Consider the following 13,554-nt stretch of genomic DNA (forward strand, 5'->3'; position numbering starts at 1 on the left):
GCTCCTGGAGGGCGGGCGGCGGTAGTGCTGGTGACTGCCGGAGGTCACCCCTCCCCCAGCCCCCTAGCGCAGGCCTGGTATAGTGACTTGACCACCGCGGGCGGGAAGGGAGGGGTGGATCAGCGCGAGGCCGCAGACCTCAGCCAAGGCCTGGGCTCCGTGGCTAGCCAGACTTGGTTTCCAATTTCAACACCACTAAGCCTCCAACTACTGGCTGCCTCAGTTTCCCCATCTGTAAACCGGGATAAGAATGCTGCCTGCCCGACAGTGGTGTTGAGATGATTCTGTAACCATGAAGCAGGCTGTCCCTCGTGCAGCCAGGCCCATAGATGGGACAGTGTCTTTCTGGGTGGCAATTATACAGATCTGGGCTCTGGGCAAGGGCTTAACAAATGTCACCATTATTCCCCATGAACACACATGACATTGTCATTTGTGTGTTGCCTTCCCCACTAGAATGTCAGCTCTACAAGGGCAGGACTTTGCATGGGTCGTCACTGCTGTCTGTTGCACCCAACTAGTTCTCAGTGTCCGTCATCAACAATTAGGTCGAGTATGCATGCACCTGGGACCCAGCCCCCAGGGACCACACCACACAGGCTGTTTACAAAAACCATTTTAAATTAGAAAAGACAAGAAGCATCAGTGCACACAGAGGAGAACAGAGGAAGAGGGCCCAGCCCCGTGCACGATGTGGTCGCCTCACAGCCAAGTGGGCAGTGAGAGAGACTGTCAGGAAGGCACAGGTAGCTGAGGCCAGGGTCCTGGTTCCTCTGGGAGTGGCTCCAGGCCCTGTGGGCTCAGAGGTCAGTCTTCCGGAAACTTGCTCTGTTCAAGGAGTTCCTGGGGGAGGGAGGAATGAAGTAGATCAACACGGCCACATGGTCCCCAACTCCATAATGCTCTCCAGCCATCACCTCCTCCTCTTCCTCCCACTCCTTTCCTTCCCCTCCACCTCCTCCCCCTCCTAAGATCCTTCTATGGTCATCCTGGCTCCTTTAACATTGGTTCTGATCCAGCCGTGGAACTGGAGATTCCTTCATAGAATCCACCACTGGAGATATGAATCATACCCATTTGACAGATGTGGAAACTGAGGCTCAGAAAAATGAAGTCACATGCCTGAGAAATAACCTAGCCAGGATAAGAAATGGTGGCTCAGAGTTTGAATATTATGTACATGTGCAAGTGTTCACATGCATGTGCAAAGCCCTGAGCACCCGTGTTGACAGGCATACGTATGGTAGCCCCCACACTCTGCTGGGCTTTGCCTGCCCCATCTCACCCTCTCTAGGGTGGGCGGGGGACTTGGGTTAGGCACCTGAGGCCGGCTGTGTTTGGTGCCAGCAGCTGGGGCAGGCGCTGGGTGAGCAAAGGCTGCAGAGCCTCCCGCAGGCGGGAATAGTTGCGCTCCAATTCCCGATGGTACTCCTTCTGGTCCGGCCCAATCAGGGCTTTGTTCTTCCGCAGCGCATCCTCACACCTGAGGATCAGATGGCTCAGTGGTAAAGAATCTGCCTGCCAATGCAGGAGACCTGGGTTCGATCCCTGGACTGGGAAGATTCCACGTGCTGTGGAGCAACTAAGCCCAGGCGCCACAGCTACTGAAGTCCACACGCTGTAGAGCGGCACACCGCGATGACTGAGTCCACGTGCTGCTACTAATGAAGCCAGTGGGCCCTGAAGCCTATGCTCCACAATGAGAAGCCCACACACCACAAGAGTAACCCTCACTTGCCACAACTAGAGAAAGCCTGCATGCAGCAATGAAAACCCAGTGCAACCAAAAGAAAAATAAAAAAATGAGAGGTGAGGAGGCCATGAACTTGGGTCAAGCATGCACAGTAATAATGGGGGTCTGATAGGTGGATATATTGCTGTTCAGTCACTCAGTCGTGTCTGACTCTCTGCAACCCCATGGACTGCAGCATGCCAAGCTTCCCTATCCTTCACTATCTCCTGGAGCTTGCTCAAACTCATGTCCACTGAGTCATTGATGGTGGACATGACTTAATGGAAATCAGAGAGGCCATAAAGGGGGGTCAGGGTGATAGACTGGCTGTACTGGGGAGTCAGGTAGGCAGAATCATAATGGGGGGTGGTTAGAGGGGCCCTGTCTGGGGATGGGGTCAGGCCTACTTTTTGCAGAAGTCTTTGAAACAGAGCCGCAGCTTGTTGTGATGCCTAAAGAGCTTGGGGTCTTCTGGGATCTCAGCCAGAAACACCTGGGCTACCTCCAGAGGTCCCTGTGGGGTGACAGGGGCTCATGAAGCCATCTGCACACCACCACCCCCTGCCCCCAGTGGGGCTTTGGGCAGCCTGCTTCCCCTGCCAGCCGTGCCTGGTTCACAGTGGGCCCCACAGAGCCCTGCAGCACCATCTGCAGCATCTTGGCATCAGGAGGGTCCTGCTCAGTGGCGAAGGCCAGCTCCCGAGTCTTCTTTTGCATGTCCTCGATGGCCACCTCCACCGGGGTCAGCACCGTCTGTGGGGTAAGGATGGGCATGTGCCGCTGGCTGGGGCCTGGAGATGCCTTGACCCAAACCAGCCCACGGCAGCTTGGATCTTGGCTGGGGGTTCGTAGGGGTCCAAGAAGCTGTGTAAGGAACTGGGTCTGGGGGCTCCTGCCTGCCTGGGTCTGGCAGGGTGAGGGTCAAGGTTCAGCTGCTTTTGGTGTGCTGCTGCTAACTCTTGCCTGGTTCTAGTCCAGACTTGGGTCAGCAAGGTCTGGAGGGAGGGGTTTAAGTCTGCCGACTAGGGCCTGGAGGTTGGAATTTGGGGGTCCCCCGCCTCCCTTGGTCTAGGGTCTCTTCACCTCCCCACTCCCTGGGCCATCCCTGACCACCCACCTCCTCCCGGTGGCAAACACGGATTCGGGTCTTGATGTAGGGGAAGGCGTGGGCCGTGCTCAGCAATGTCTTGCGCTTATGCTGCTCCGGCAGTTCGCCGTGAGCACGCCCGTCCGGCGTGAAGGGTGTGCAAAACAGGAAGGTTCGCAGCCCGTAGTTGCGGTCGAAGTAGGTCACCCGGTCCTTGAGCTCATAGGTGTCAAAGTGTGGCTCCACGTATGTGATCTGGATGTAGGCCTGGGGCGTGGGGCCCAGGGGTAAAGGTTTCAGCCCCATTACACACAGGTGGGGCTTGCCGGCCTCCCGCAGGGGCCCCATCCCTGTAGAACGGGGGTTGAGCCTCACTGGGTCTGTGGGCTTTGGGTTTCAGGGATTTGGGTTCTCAGGTCTCCCTATGTCTCATCTGGGGCTTTTCTGGTGGCTCAGACAGTAAAGAATCTGCCTGCAATGCAGGAGACCAAGGCTCAATCCCTGGGTTGGGAAGATCCCCTGGAGAAGGAAATGGCTACCCACTCCAGTATTCTTGCCTGGAGAATCCCATGGACAGAGGAGCTTGGTGGGCTACAGTCCATGGAGTTGCAAAGAGTCAGACATGACTGGGCGACTAACACTTTCACATCTCATCCGGATGAATGGGAATCCCTAAGGAATAGGATTTTGGGGTTCCTGAGAGAGACAAGCTTTGGAGTTTTCCTAGAGAAATAGGATTTGAGGGGCCATAGGATGTGGTACATAGAGTCTCTGAATATAGGATTTGGGGGACCCTGGGGGGATGGTTGGAAGCCCTCACCTTCTGCGGGTCCAGCTTGGTCTTGTCCACAGGGTTAGAATCTTTGATGATCTCGACTACATCCTCCCCGAACCTCTCCGTGTAGAATTCCTGGGGACACGGGGCTGACTCAGGGCCACACGGCTGCAGCCCTCACCCAGCCCCAGGGCGGCCCAGTGCCTTGTCCACCCCCCACCGCCAGGACGTGCCTCCAGCCGGTGTGAGATCTCAGCCAGCTTCGTGATGGATGGCTCCTTGTATACGAACTCCTGTTCATCCAGGTCACCAAAGCGGGCGCCGTAGAAGCCCACACGGAAATATGTTCCAAACACGCGCTGGGGCTGTGGGAGAGCTGCTATTGACCGGGAGGCCCTTACCCTAGAGACACGTGTCCTCCAGCCCCATGTGCAGAAGACAGGGGAATGGGTGGAGGACTGGGGGAACCCCAAGAACATCACATCACAGGCAGAGATGTGGACCTGGCCGACTGTCCACTGCCCACACCCTCACTCTTTCTCCCCAGCTTATCTGCTGCCCCCTCAATCTTTATTCTCATTGAACACAAACCCTAAGTTTCTGATTCTCCCTCTCGCCCCATGCACTTCTTCAGAGAATACGCAATGAGGAACAGAGCTCTATTGCTCACAACTCACTTCTCAATGTCTGTGGGGCTGGGTATATAGTCGTTGTTTAGTTGCTAAGTCATGTCCGACTCCCTGCAACCCCATAGACTGCAGCCTGCCATGCTTCTCTGTCTATGAGATTTCCCAAGCAAGAATACTGGAGTGGGTTGACATCTCCTTCTCCAGGGGATCTTCCCAACCCAGAGACTGAACTCCTGTCTCCTGCCTTGGCAGGCAGATTCTTTACCACTGTGCCACCTGGGAGCCCCAGGTATACAGTAGGTGCTCAATAAATGCACACATGGCTGAAGGAAGTCACGGTTGTCTCTTGCTCTGGGACAGAGGCTCTGGTTCCCTTGTTCCAGGGCATCCCCTCCCCTCCCTGATCTAAGTTTGGAAAGAGGGACTCCCCCTCCTCCCACCCTAGGTAGATGACCCACCACCAGGAAGGACAGGGGTGGCTCATGTTCACTCACCAAAGCGGATCCAGGTAGGGTGGGGTGGGCACCAGGAGAGGGAGGTGGGAGCCAGGGGCAGAGAGACAAAGTCATTGCAGAGGTCAGAGGTCAGAACCCCCAACCCCCAGGGTCCTAGTTATACAGCCTGATGACAATCATTCTATGGGTAGGGAGATCCGGGGAGGGAGGAGACCCGCCTGCCCTGCCCGGCCCCCACCCAGCCCTCCCGCCTTGGCTCTGGGTTCCTGCCATCTTTGGCCAGAAAATTCTCCCCAAACTAGGAGATGCCTAAAAATAGACCCAAGTAGGGGAGAGGCAGAGAGGGGGAACATGAAATGGCAAACGAGCAGAGATCCTGGGGGAAGTTGAGGAGACAGGGAGACATAAGAGACCCAGAGACACACACAGAGTGAGCTAGCAAGGAGACAGACAGGAAGAGATGGATGGGAAGAGACCAAGAGATAGAGACAAAAAGAAACAGAGACAGAGGGCGGGAGCGGGAGGCCCCCCTTTCAGGCAGTGACCAAGCTGGCCCTGCCCAAGGGAGGGGTGTCACTGGAGAGCTCCCAGCTGGGTGAGTCACAAGCTGCCCTGGAGATCTGGGGCAGGGAGGGGGACCTGGGGGGAAGTAGTGGGGGTGCGTCATTGGTCATCGCCCACTGAACCCCTGTGGCCGGGCAGCTGTGCTCCGCCAGCGCCCCCTGGTGGTCCCCGACCACTGCTGACCAGTTGTCATGGGGGTCCCAGAGACAGGTAGGTGGCCACTCACCTCCCAGCCGGAACTCTGTGGTGGGAGAGAGAAGGGGCAAAGTCAGCTGGGGATGGCAGGGGTCGACGGGCTGGGGCTGGGGCTGGGGCTGGAGGGCTTCCTGGGCCCACCTGGTGCATGATCTTGGTGAAGGCCTCCTGCAGTTTGCCGTGCACAGCAGCTAGCTTCTTGTAGTCGCGGTGGGCTTCCAGGATGGGAATGAGGGTCTTGTAGACCTCGTTCACGGCCTCGTAGAGCCCGCCCTGGGGATGGGGGTGTGGGGATATGTCAGGGTTTCCAGCACCTACCCTGGTCTTCTCTCCTGCTTGGACCAACCACACTCCTACCCGCTCCCCCAGGGTGCCATCTTCTATCACCTTCCAGGAAGCCCACCCTGACTGCATCTGCCCCAGATCGGGTACCAGCCTTTCCACTCAGCCCTTACAGACATCCTCTGTGGTCTCCACCATCCTACTGCGGACCAGGTGCTGTGTACATCTATGCTTTATCCATGTTCCTTCATTGGTAGGAGGAGTCATTTTCTTTTTCCCCATCCCTCAGACAGGAAACTGAACCTGAGACAGGAGGGGCTCCCCAGGATCAGTACCTGGATGTAAGCCCTTCTGGCATGATGCCTAAGGCCTCCACACATGCCTGCTGGCGCATGGTAATAGGCACTCCTGAGTGCCAGCCAGGGCCAACATCAAGCTTGGCACACAACAGGTGTCCCGAGCTATTTGCTGACTGTCTGAGGTCTGTGTCCACCATCGGGCTTATTCCCAAGGCCTTTGTCTCTGAGACTCCAGCAAAGTAATAATAAACACAACATCAAAAAAACCTCGAGGGGCTTCCTTGGTGGCTCAGTAGTAAAGAATCCACCTGCCAATGCAGGAGACATGGGTTCGATTCCTGATCCAGAAAGATCTCACATGATGCAGAGTAACTAAGCCCGTGCACCACAACTATTGAGCCTGTGCTTGGGAAGCCCGTGCGCTACAACTAGAGAAGCCATCACAATAAGCCCGTGTATCACAACTAGACAATAACCCGTGCAGCAGTGAAGACCCAGAACAAGCAAAAAATAAATACAAACAAATACATAAAATTAAAAAAAAAAAAAAAAGGAAAAAAGAAAGTTCAACGCAAAGAACTGAAACAGGATGGTAAACATAGGTGGTCACTGACTTTGGGTGCTGCATATGAGGGGTGGTGGGGACACAACTTTCTTTTATGTGTTCTTGAAATTTTTCATAACAGAAAAGAATTTTAGGGACTTCCCCAGTGGTCCAGTGGTTATGACTCCACGCTCTCACTGCAGAGGACCAGGGTTCAATCCCTGGTCAGGGAACTAAGATCCCCAAAGCCTCCAGGTGCGGCCAAAATTAATCTTTTTTAAATGGTCACTGAACATACTCAAGCCTTAGCCATACACCAAGAGTTTTAAGGGGAGAAAGGCAGGAAAGTGGCTTCAGAGGGACCCAAATCCTCCTCCCCCACAAATCTCCCACCCAGAAAGTGTCCTCGCAGCAGCTCCATCTGGAATCTTCGGGAGCGGGTACGGGGCCCAAGAGCGGAAGTCGCCGCTGCCCCAGGCCCTGGGCCTCACCATGGTGAAGTAGACGGCCGCCTGCTCCAGCAGCCCCACCAGCCCCATCTCTGTGAAGTGCTTCCCGGAACAGAAGCCCTCCTCGTCGGGTGAGAGGATGTCGTCGGAGATGGCGGACTCCTCCAGCACGTTGGATGAGATATTCTGGGGTGGGAGGTGGGCTCAGAGCCTGGTCTTTTCCCCACACGGGCCACACCCCCGCCCGCCACGACCCCTACCCCTGCCACTCACCTGGAAGGAAACGCAGCCCACAGGCAGGTGGCGGCTGTCCTCCAACAGCGCGAGGTACTCGGCCACCAGCGCGGCCGCGTGCACCATGCACTGCGCGGCCTCCGCGTGGTTGCCCAGCTCCGCGTGCTTCCCCGCCATGTTCTGCAGCCACGTCAGCCGCAGGTCTGGGGAGCCCTGGTAGCCCCGGGCAATCCTAGAGCCCAGGTGAGGACGATGGGAGGTGGGAGGAGAGTGGAGACTCACCTCGCCCCTCACTGCTCGCCCCTCCCTTGTTCATCCCCTTCTCCTTTTACCCCAGCCATCTGCCCCAGACGACCTCCCCACCTGAACCTTCATTCACCTCTCCCTCCCCGCACCTGTCTCACCTGTCCATCCCCTTACCTGTCTTCTCCCTTATACTCATCTTTCTTCTCAGCAGTCCTCCTTGTCTCCCACTGACCAGCCAGTCTCCTCACCTGTACCCCGTTCACCTGTCTCACCTGTCTCCCCATTGCCCTGCCCATCACTGCCTCCCTTCCTCTATTCACCTGTCCCCTAACTTGTTCCACTCCACACCTGTCCATCCCTGCACAAGTGTCGCTCCCTCACTTGTCCTGCTCGTCAGTTTACTCCACCTGGATCCTGAACCATGCCACCTGTCTGCCTGGGGCCCTCCCTTCTGTATGCCCCCTCCCTTCCCTGTCTGCATTACCTGGGCCCCCATCTCCGACTCCCCAGGTTCTTACTAAATATTCCTCCAAAGCACTTTGCTCTCTTGATCTGTCAGCCCTTCATGGGTTGGCGCCTCACCTGCCTCTCCCACCTGTCTACCTCACCTGTCCTGGCTCTGCTTTGTCACCCTGATCTGTATGTTCCTCTGGTGCCCTTTTCTTTTGCTCATTTACCTGCCCGTACCTTACTTGTGCCCTCACCTGTCGTCTTCCCTCTCCCTTGGTCCTCATCTGTCTGCTCTCCTGGGCCCTCATCACTTGTCCATCCTTACTTGTCTCTCTTATTACCTGTACGCTCACCTGCTCCCCCCCACCACCTCCTCGCCCCTCGCCTGTCTGTGAATGGCTGACGGTCCCGACCGGCCCTCCTCACCTGTACATGAGGTCAATAAGCATCTCCGGGTCTTCCTGATGCTCCTTCATCTTCACCGTGTCAGTCAGGATCATGTGCAGGTTGAACATCAGGTCCTGGACCTGGAGTAGGGGAAGGGCCGGGAGTGATGTGGCCGAAGAGACGGGGTCAGGGGTCAAGCAGGGTGGGGCAACGACCCTGGTTGAGGAAGGTGGGGCCGGGGCCCGGGGATCACCTGCTCAGCAAAGGTGCTGTCCCGCAGCCCCACGTCCTCCTCGGCATAGGTGAGGATGGTCTTGAGTGAACGGCGCAGGTGCTCTTCACTGAAGTTCTGTGTTGTTCCCACCAGGGACGACAGCGACATCGTCACTTGCATCTTCACACGGGCGAAATTCTGGGTGGGCCAGGAGGAAGAGCACGCCTGCCTGTGGGCCTTCTCAGCCTGCTGACCTCACCCCTCTCCCCTTCTGCCTCGCGTCTGTTTGATCCAGACCCCTGCTCAGGACTGCCCTGGTAGTCTAAGGGTTAAGAATCTGCCTGCCCTGCAGGGGACATGGGTTCGATCCCTGGTCTGGGAAGACTCCACGTGCCACGGGGTAACTAAGCCTGTGCACCGCAACTACAGAACCCACGTGCTGCAACCACTAAAGCCCACAGGCCCTGAGCCTGCACGCTGCAGTAAGAGAAGCCACCGCAACGAGAAGCCTGTGCACCACAACTAGAGAAAGTCCGCGGGCAGGAATATAGCCCAACCTGGCAAAAATGAATAAATACAACTTATTAAAAACATGAGTAAAGAACCCTAATCAATGGCCCTCCCTGGAGCCCTGTGTAGGCCACGCCCCCCGGTCCCCGCTTACATTGCCAATCTCGAAGTTCTGGCGCATGAGGAGGTAGAGGGAGGCGCTGGCATGGGTGCGGATGGTGCTGATGCGGCTGCCGCAGTGGCGCAGAAGCCTCAAGCAGAGGTCGGCACACAGCTCCGTGTCCTCCTCAAATAGCAGCTCTGGGAACTGGCCCCCGCCCCCAAGGTGAAACAGACACCAGTGAGTTCTCCCTGTTCTGACTCAGACGGTTCCCCATGGGGACTTGGGCAGAAGCACAGGGCTCTTCTGCCTTCTCTGGCCAAACCAGCAGGCTTTGGCGTCTGAGCCAGTTTAAGCCCTTGCTGTGTGACTCCAGGTAACCGACTGCCACTCTGATCCTCAATTCCTCTGCAAACTGTGGTTAAGGGGTGTGTCTGGGCACTCAGCAGGCGTGGCTGTCAGAGATACTCACCTTGGATACCAGAGCCCGCTGTGTGGCCAGGCCGTGCTGCAGGAAGAGGGCACTCTGGGCGCTGCCCAGGCTGTATAACACGACCTTCAGTACCGCGCCTAGGATGCTCTCCCGGGCCTCTGACAGCATCACCGTCTGGCAGGCCAGAAATCCAGCTCTTAGAGACTGGGGTGGTTATGGAGTCAGGGAGGGAGAGGGATTCTGAAAGTCAAAGATCACAAGGCCCGTTGGTGGGGTCCGAGGTCATGGAGATGCTGGATCAAGCCATACCTGCACGATGATCTCCAGTGTATCCAGGACCACCAGGCTTGCCTCGGTTGCCAGGTTCCCGTCTACCAAGGCCTCGTGTTCCATTTCATCCTTGGTCCTAGATGGAAGGGGAGGGGCTGGGGAGGGCCTCTCCTGGCCAGACTCCCCCCGCCCCCCCCACCGACAGCTGGGCGCTGTCCCTTTATCTGCCCTGGGGGCACAGTTCTCTGGAACTTGATCTAACCCCTGTGAACTATGTCCCGCCTACACCCACTTGTCCACACGGTCCGAGGTTTGTCTCCAGTGTGTGACGCTCTTCCGCCAGCGAACGTTCTCCTGGTTCCCAAATGGGCTCCTCTCTGAGACACACAGGTGGGTGTTCACACATGTGCAAAAACATAAGGACACACGTGACCATGATAAGATACACACGTGGGATCCCTGTGAGGTCACTGGATGATGTGGACGCCTCGGAGTGGACGTGGTTAGACATCAACAGAGAACACAGAAGCCCATGTGCCACGTGTACAGAGATAATGTGTGGACTTCTGGGAAAAGTGAGCCAGACAGGTGGGAACGGCTCCCGTCTCGGGGACCCTTGTACAAAGTGTGGGAGGCACTGAGTGGGGACATGTGTGGGGGTACACCTTCCTCTCACCACGGCTCCGTCGCACCATCTCCTGTCGGGCTCCAATGGTGCCCAAAATAGCTTCCTCCAGTCGGGCCTTCATGTCCAGTGATTTCTTGAATGTGAGGCTGTTGATGCGTTCAAAGGCCTTCTTCCCCTGAGACGGCAGAGAACAGGTTCAAGGTTGACTCTGTCCTTTTCTATGCGCTAATGTGGTCTGCTTTTTCTGGCCCTATCCCTCCAGGAACCTGTGCTCACAAACATGGTCCTCCCCTTTACAGCAAGCTCTAAGCTCTCAGCACCTCCCGGATTCTGTTCATGAAGGAAATTTCCGCCTTTTGCTTTGGTTCAGCACGTGCTCATGTGCTCAGTTGCTAAGTCATGTCTGACTCTTTGCAACCCTTTGGACTGTAGCCCACCAGGCTCCTCTGTCCATGGGACTCTCCAGGCAAGAATACTGGAGTGGATTGCCATTTACTGGAGTGAATTGCCATTTCCTCTTCTAGGGGATCTTCCCAACCCAGGGATCGAACCCACATCTCCTGCGTCTCCTGCATTGGTAGGTAGGTTCTTTACCACTGAGCCAGCAGGGGAACTGAGAAAGGTACATGGACTCTTATTATTCCTTGATTTCTATCAGGAACTTCTCTCAGAGGCAAAACTGTAGGAGCAGTTGGCTGGTAACTTACAGCACTGAAACAGTCTATCCCTTCCCCCCAGCAACTGGTGCAGTCCACCCCTTCACACCCAGCCCACGTAACTCCAGGCCCCCCCCGCCATGTTTCCTCAACCTGCCCTCTATGCCCCAGTCCCCTGCCCGACCTTCGAACCTTGTACTCGAAGGCAGCCAGGCAGAGGTACAGCAAGTCCAAGACACGACCGAGCTGAGGGAGCGTCAGGTCCGCAGCCCAGCGCTGCAGCAGGGCCGGCTCAGCGTTCTTCAGGACCCATAGCACACACACCAGCAAGGTCCGACTGGACTCAGCAGAGAGGGCATAGCCTGAGCGAGCAGCCTGGGGCCGGAGAGTGGACAGGGGGATCAGAAGGAAGAGAGTTGACCTTCGTTTTCTCCACAGTAAAGTGAGAACTGGCCGATTGGTACTTTATTACGTAACTTCTATTACTGGGTTATCGGGCACATGATGTCCAAAATACAACAAAAAATCACAAGACATGTGAAGAGGTAGGGAGATGTGATTGATAAGGGAGAAAAGACATTAGACACAGGCACAAAGATGATCGGATGTTAGCTGGTGTCCCTGGGGACAAGGCCAGTACTCACCGTCACTGGGCCCTGGGAGATACTGGCCCGGGAGCCAGGGGCCAGGGGGCCACCCGCAATGGCCATGGCCACTGAGGGGTTGATGGTGCCTCCCACGTCCCCTTCACCTTCTGTGTCTGAGTCGAGCAGAGAGGCCAGTCTTGAGCGCTGACCTGGGCCCTCTGGGACAAGAGAACCAAGAGCACTCGGTTAGTTCTGTCTCTTTCTCAAATTTCAGCTCAGAGGTCACCTCCTCAAGGAAGCCTTCCCTGATACCACCCCCTCAGACCAGGGTGTGGTCTCTAGTTATTGACTCCCAGAGCTCACTTATTATATTTGCAATTAAACACAGTCATTGTACAACTAAGATCCACAAAGGCCTGGACTATATCTATCTGCTCTGGCCACGCTATGCTCAACGCTTAGAACATGGCCTGGTGCACAGGAGCAGTCATTGCAAAGATGGTGATGACAATGGTAACAACCATAATAATAACTGCTGCTGCCATTATTATAGCATCAGCTGACACAGACGTGGCATTTCTTACGTATCAGGTGGTGTTCTAAACTCTAAAAATATTAACTATTATTCTTCAACACAACCCTATGAGGTAAGTACTTGTATCATCCTTACTTTATGGAAGAAGGGACTGAGGTAAAGACAGGTTAAATTACCTGCTTGGGATCACAAAATAGGTAAATGGTAAAGTTAGAATTTTAACCTAAACAGTCTGGTTCCAAAATCTATGATCTTAAAAGATTATCCTCTCCACTCGCCCCCAAAACAGTATCATCAGAGAGAGTTGCTACCAACAAATACAGACTAGGTCTCAGCCTAGAGATTCTTGAGATACAAGGTCAACCTCAAGCTCCAGCCCAGTTTAACATGGATTTCTGACTGGATTGAGGTGATCAGCCCCTTTTCCTATCTGCCTAAGAGAAGGAAAGATGAACCCTCACTGGGAAAAGAGGACATTGCCTCAGTCCTGACGGCCCTTTTACACACAATGTCCAAAATACAAGAAAAAAATCAGAAGACGTGAAGAGGCAGGAAAATGTGATTGACAGGGGAGAAAAGACAACAGGAGCAGGCACAGCACAGAGATGATCAAATACTGAAGTGAGCAAACAAGGACACTGAAATAAAAAGTAGAGGATTTTCCTGGTGGTTCAGTGGCTAAGACTTTGCAATCCCAATGCAGGGGGTCTGGGTTCAATCCCTGGTCAAGGAACTACATCCCACATGCGGCAACTGAGAGTTCACGTGCTTCAACTACAGACCTCAAATGCCGTAACTAAGACCCGGTGCAACCAAGTAAATAAATATATTTTTAAAGATAAAATGTAGAAGAGATGCACAAACAAGGGTAAATAGATGGAGAATATCAACAGAGAGCCGAAATCTACAACAAAAAACATCAAATATTACAAGTTAAAAATAAAACGTCTGGAATTCAGAACTCAACAGAGGGCATTAACAGAAGACCAGCCATAGCAGAAGACAGAGGTCGTGAGCTCACACACAGGGGAAAAGTTTCCTAACTCATGCACAACAGAGCAAACAGAATGAAAAGCGGAACAGAGCACAGCAGACACGTGTAACAGGATCATAAAGGTCTGACATACGTGTCATTGGAGTCCAAGGAGGAGAGAAGAGAGAAAACGAGGCGGAAAAAAAAAAAAAATCAAAAGATAACAACTGAGAGTTTCCCCGAAATGACAAAGGGCATCAACACCCCAATTCTAAGTCTGTGCATTTCAACCACAGTGCACACTTGTTCATCGATGGTGC

The 13,554-nt window shown here is 54.8% G+C and overlaps 1 protein-coding gene and 1 long non-coding RNA gene across 15 annotated transcripts in view; one reads left to right on the forward strand and one right to left on the reverse strand.

The window, feature by feature from the left end:
• Positions 1-603: 603 nt before the first annotated feature.
• DOCK6 (dedicator of cytokinesis 6) overlaps positions 604-13,554 on the reverse strand; it is a 47,588-nt gene continuing 34,637 nt past the window's right edge. For 8 of the 11 annotated variants that reach the window (XM_086409391.1, XM_086409390.1, XM_086409389.1 and 5 more), the window contains 20 exons: positions 11,784-11,944; positions 11,332-11,514; positions 10,532-10,658; positions 10,148-10,232; positions 9,895-9,991; positions 9,625-9,759; positions 9,207-9,359; positions 8,582-8,740; positions 8,368-8,468; positions 7,285-7,477; positions 7,054-7,197; positions 5,579-5,710; positions 5,469-5,483; positions 3,828-3,953; positions 3,640-3,729; positions 2,850-3,086; positions 2,342-2,485; positions 2,140-2,246; positions 1,322-1,483; positions 604-843 (listed from right to left, as the gene is read on the reverse strand). In XM_086409391.1, coding sequence (XP_086265517.1) covers positions 801-843; positions 1,322-1,483; positions 2,140-2,246; positions 2,342-2,485; positions 2,850-3,086; positions 3,640-3,729; positions 3,828-3,953; positions 5,469-5,483; positions 5,579-5,710; positions 7,054-7,197; positions 7,285-7,477; positions 8,368-8,468; positions 8,582-8,740; positions 9,207-9,359; positions 9,625-9,759; positions 9,895-9,991; positions 10,148-10,232; positions 10,532-10,658; positions 11,332-11,514; positions 11,784-11,944 — 2,594 coding nt within the window. In that variant the 3' untranslated portion in view covers positions 604-800. Of the gene's footprint in view, positions 844-1,321; positions 1,484-2,139; positions 2,247-2,341; positions 2,486-2,849; positions 3,087-3,639; positions 3,730-3,827; positions 3,954-5,198; positions 5,318-5,468; positions 5,484-5,578; positions 5,711-7,053; positions 7,198-7,284; positions 7,478-8,367; positions 8,469-8,581; positions 9,100-9,206; positions 9,360-9,624; positions 9,760-9,894; positions 9,992-10,147; positions 10,233-10,531; positions 10,659-11,323; positions 11,515-11,783; positions 11,945-13,554 lie in introns of those variants that run through there. The other 3 variants (XM_086409393.1, XR_015166697.1, XR_015166698.1) reach the window with 3 other exon arrangements.
• LOC147368609 (uncharacterized) lies at positions 5,017-9,135 on the forward strand. Of its 4 annotated transcripts, none has more exons than XR_015166702.1 (4): positions 5,017-5,273; positions 5,807-5,932; positions 6,960-7,488; positions 8,696-9,135. It is a non-coding gene; the product is annotated as an uncharacterized LOC147368609 (long non-coding RNA). The 4 variants fall into 4 exon arrangements; XR_015166703.1 differs by lacking the exon at positions 8,696-9,135 and adding an exon at positions 7,583-8,303 and having other exon boundaries at positions 5,138-5,273; XR_015166700.1 differs by lacking the exon at positions 5,017-5,273 and adding an exon at positions 5,316-5,452.

Source organism: Bos grunniens, chromosome 7, assembly GCF_055505025.1.
Source record: "Bos grunniens cultivar Pamir isolate PY7600 chromosome 7, Bosgru_T2T1.0, whole genome shotgun sequence".
Taxonomy (NCBI): Eukaryota; Metazoa; Chordata; class Mammalia; order Artiodactyla; family Bovidae; genus Bos; species Bos grunniens.